The sequence below is a fragment of the Orbicella franksi genome, chromosome 11 (genome assembly GCF_964199315.1).
Source record: "Orbicella franksi chromosome 11, jaOrbFran1.1, whole genome shotgun sequence".
In the NCBI taxonomy this organism is placed as follows: domain Eukaryota; kingdom Metazoa; phylum Cnidaria; class Anthozoa; order Scleractinia; family Merulinidae; genus Orbicella; species Orbicella franksi.
Window position 1 is genome coordinate 813,714 of NC_138155.1, and position 3,409 is coordinate 817,122.

Below are 3,409 nucleotides of genomic sequence, written 5' to 3' on the forward strand. Positions count from 1 at the left end.
ACTATCGACTCCCTAAAAACTGAAGAACAGCAAGCAAAGGTACGGTGCGCTGAAGAGAAGAAGAGCGTCTTCACTGCTATTGAGACCTGGAGGAATTCCTTTCAATCTAGTGATTCTTCTCTTAACACCGAAGCAGACGAATATGTCAAGTCGGCAAAATGTTTTGCCGACAGCTTCTATTTCGAGTGTGCCGCAACACGAGCTTCTAAACGGGTAGCGGAGAACATTAAAAAAGCTTCTAAAGAGGCCAAAAGAACAGAGCAAATGGATACCCAATTTACCATTAACGAACAGTCTGTCCGCGACATGGTGCAACGTGCCGTGCGACAGGAAGTTTCTAAGCTCAACCCAGCTTCTCCGCCAGGAAATACAGCTCCACCGCCCCGAAAAAATTCCAAAAGCCGTGGTAAAAATAGATCAAGCTCCAGAAATCGGAAACAACAACGCCGTCAAGATTCGAGCCAGGATGTCCGTAACCCGCGTAACCCCTCGCCCGCAGCCAAAAGTGCACAAGGGAGACGAAGTCGATCTAAACAGCGGAGACAGCCCAAAAAACCCAATGTCAGGTTTTCTGATAGCCGCTCTCCCTCTGTTTCTCGTCGCCAGAAATCAAAAAACGGGAAAGGCCGCGGAAACGGCGTCGTAAAATAGATGCGAGAGACAGTTACTCTAAATGGCTTGACAAAATGGCAAAAAAACCGATTTTGGACCTTTTACCACGGAATTTGGAATTTCACAATCTTTCAAATGTCACTCACCCCAGAGCAGTCACGAACTCTTGGCTTAGGTCTTAAATTTAGACCTACGCTTAGACCGCCTGCCATTTGTGTTTTTGACAATCAAATACAGGATTTCTGCCGTAGCGTCCGTCTGCATTACAAATTTGCTGATCAACCTGATGACCCGGACTTCAATCCTAAACTGTACGTTAAAACAGGATGGAATCCGCCTCGGGAAGATCCTGACCTCGAAGAAAACCTGTATAAAATCCGTCTAGAGTTACTGGAGACGTTTAACCAGACCCCGCCGCGTTGGACAAACAATCTGACGTTTGGCGAACGGAGAGGATTACGCGAGCTCAAGGAAAACCCCACGGTTCGCGTCTTAGCCACAGACAAAAACCTCGGACCTGCTCTCGTATCCACAGACTGGGTAGAAAAAGAGACTCTTAAACACCTCAATGACACTAAATCGTATGCTAAAGTCACAAAAGATGACTGGACATTTAGACGTCAAAAGGTAATTGAGACCAGAGATAAACTTGTAAATAGTTACTCTAGATTTTTACCACCCAACTCTCTCAAGTTCCTCCGTAGCCTAGACGACAGTCCTAGGAGTATCGATCCTGCTAAATTTTATATTATTCCTAAGATTCATAAGTCACCTATAGCTGGGAGGCCTATCGCGGCTTCTCACTCTTATATCACTAGGCCCATTAGTATTTTTGTTGACGAATTAGTCAAACCAAACATCACTATGCCTACGGTTTTGCGTGACTCGGGTGAACTGATCCAATGTTTAGAGAAAGTTGAGCTACCCGCAAATTGCCTTCTTGTTACGGCGGATGTGTCATCACTCTATCCAAACATTGACACAAAGAAAGCAATTATTGCTCTTGACCTCTTGCTTAGAGAGGGCAAGGTAGCGCAAACACCTCTCTTGGTTCAGTTAACTCGTGTAATCTTTGAAAATAATTTCCTTAAACCTGAATTTAGTAGCAATATATACCATCAAACGTTTGGTATCGCCATGGGTACTCCCTTCGCGGTTACAGCCGCAAACGCTTTTATGTATTATCACGAGAGGGATATTATTGAATTGTATTCTCGAAATTTAACCCTCTACACGCGTTTTATCGATGATATTTTTGTCATCTGGGAAGGCCCTCGGGAGACCCTCCTTGAATTTCTCAGTGCCATTAATACTAAGGATGAACGCATTAAGATAACTTACGAAATTAGCGATTCTAAGATTTCCTTTCTAGACTTGCTACTTTTCAAAGATTCTGTCATAAAGAAACTGCAATACTCTACTTTTCAGAAACCGCTTAACAAGTATCTGTATATACCATATGAGTCATTTCACCCCGCTAGCAACAAGAAAGCTTTTATCAAAGGCGAGCTCATGCGTTACGCCAGAAATAGCTCGACTTTTCGCTCATTCGATGACACACGTCAACTATTCTGGAAGCGCTTACGCCTTCGGGGTTATCCAGCTAGCTTTTTACTACCCGTTTTCAGGGAGATAAACTATAGTAACAGGAGTAAATGGTTCTCTAAGCCTGGTCGGTTATCTAGACATAGGACAGTGGTGTTCAAATCCACGTTTAACTGCAGTCATGTTGGAATCAAAAAAGTTATTCTTAAGCATTTACCGAACCTTAGTTCTATTGTTAGTTATAAATCTACCAATACGTTAGCACATCTATGTAAGTAAACGTTTTTGGGGCTCACGGATTTAACGTTAAATCCGTGAGCCCCAAAATTATACATTGCACATTCGCAGGATTTTAGTCATATCCTGCACGCAATTTTGTAGGTGTTTTTTGCTGTTCACACCCTAGTCGGAACGTGATTTGTACTCTAAAGAATAGGTATAAAATAAGTTCCTTTATGTATCTTGTTCAAACTCCCTGATGAAGTCTGTATGATCAGACGAAACCGGTCGGAGAAAATAAAGCAAGTTGACAAGATCTGTTGCTGAAGTGCTGCTCACTAGTATTATTTTAAAAAAATTTTTTAAAAAAATTAAAAAAATTGTTTAAAAAAAAGGCCATCAGGACTTAGTTTAGCGTCCAAGGGACTGAAAAATGTTCCCCAAGTTCCGGGAGATCCACCCAAAGTTGTCAAAATCACAATGCGCGTAAGGTGGTCTCGGTTACTCTTTAAGTCTTAAAGTAAAGTGGGGCTTTATTTCGGCCAGGAAGCTCGAAGGTGAGCGTTCAAAAAGTTTTGCTGTGTCCATTTCACTGCAAACCAAGGCCATCAGGAGTTAGTTTAGAGTTCCTGGGACTGGAAAATATCCCCCAAGTTCCGGAATATCGACCCGAAGTTTGTCAAACTCACGATGCGAGCAAGGCCGTCTCGGCTACTCTTTCAGTCTTAAGTGAAGTGGGGCTATATTTTGGCCCAGAATCTCGAAAGTGTGCGCTCAAAAAATTGTGCTGTGTCCATTTCAATGCAAACCAAGGCCATCAGGAGTTAGTTTAGAGTCCCCGGGACTGGAAAATATCCCCCAAATCCAGGGAATTGGAGCCGAAGTTGATCAAATTCATGATGCGCGTAACGTGGTCTCGGCTACTGTTTCAGTCTTAAAGTCAAGTGTGCCTATATTTCGGCCAAAAAGCTAGAAAGTGAGCGTTCAAAAGGTTTTGCTGTGTCCATTTCACTTCAAAACAAGGCCATCAGGA

General features: G+C 42.9%; 1 protein-coding gene across 1 annotated transcript; it reads left to right on the forward strand.

Annotated features, from left to right (window-relative positions):
- The first annotated feature begins 747 nt into the window (after nucleotides 1-747).
- Nucleotides 748-2,436, forward strand: LOC145503384 (uncharacterized). Its single transcript, XM_081482842.1, has one exon. The coding sequence runs from the start codon at nucleotides 748-750 to the stop codon at nucleotides 2,434-2,436; it is 1,689 nt and encodes a 562-aa protein (XP_081338968.1).
- The last annotated feature ends 973 nt before the right edge of the window (nucleotides 2,437-3,409 follow it).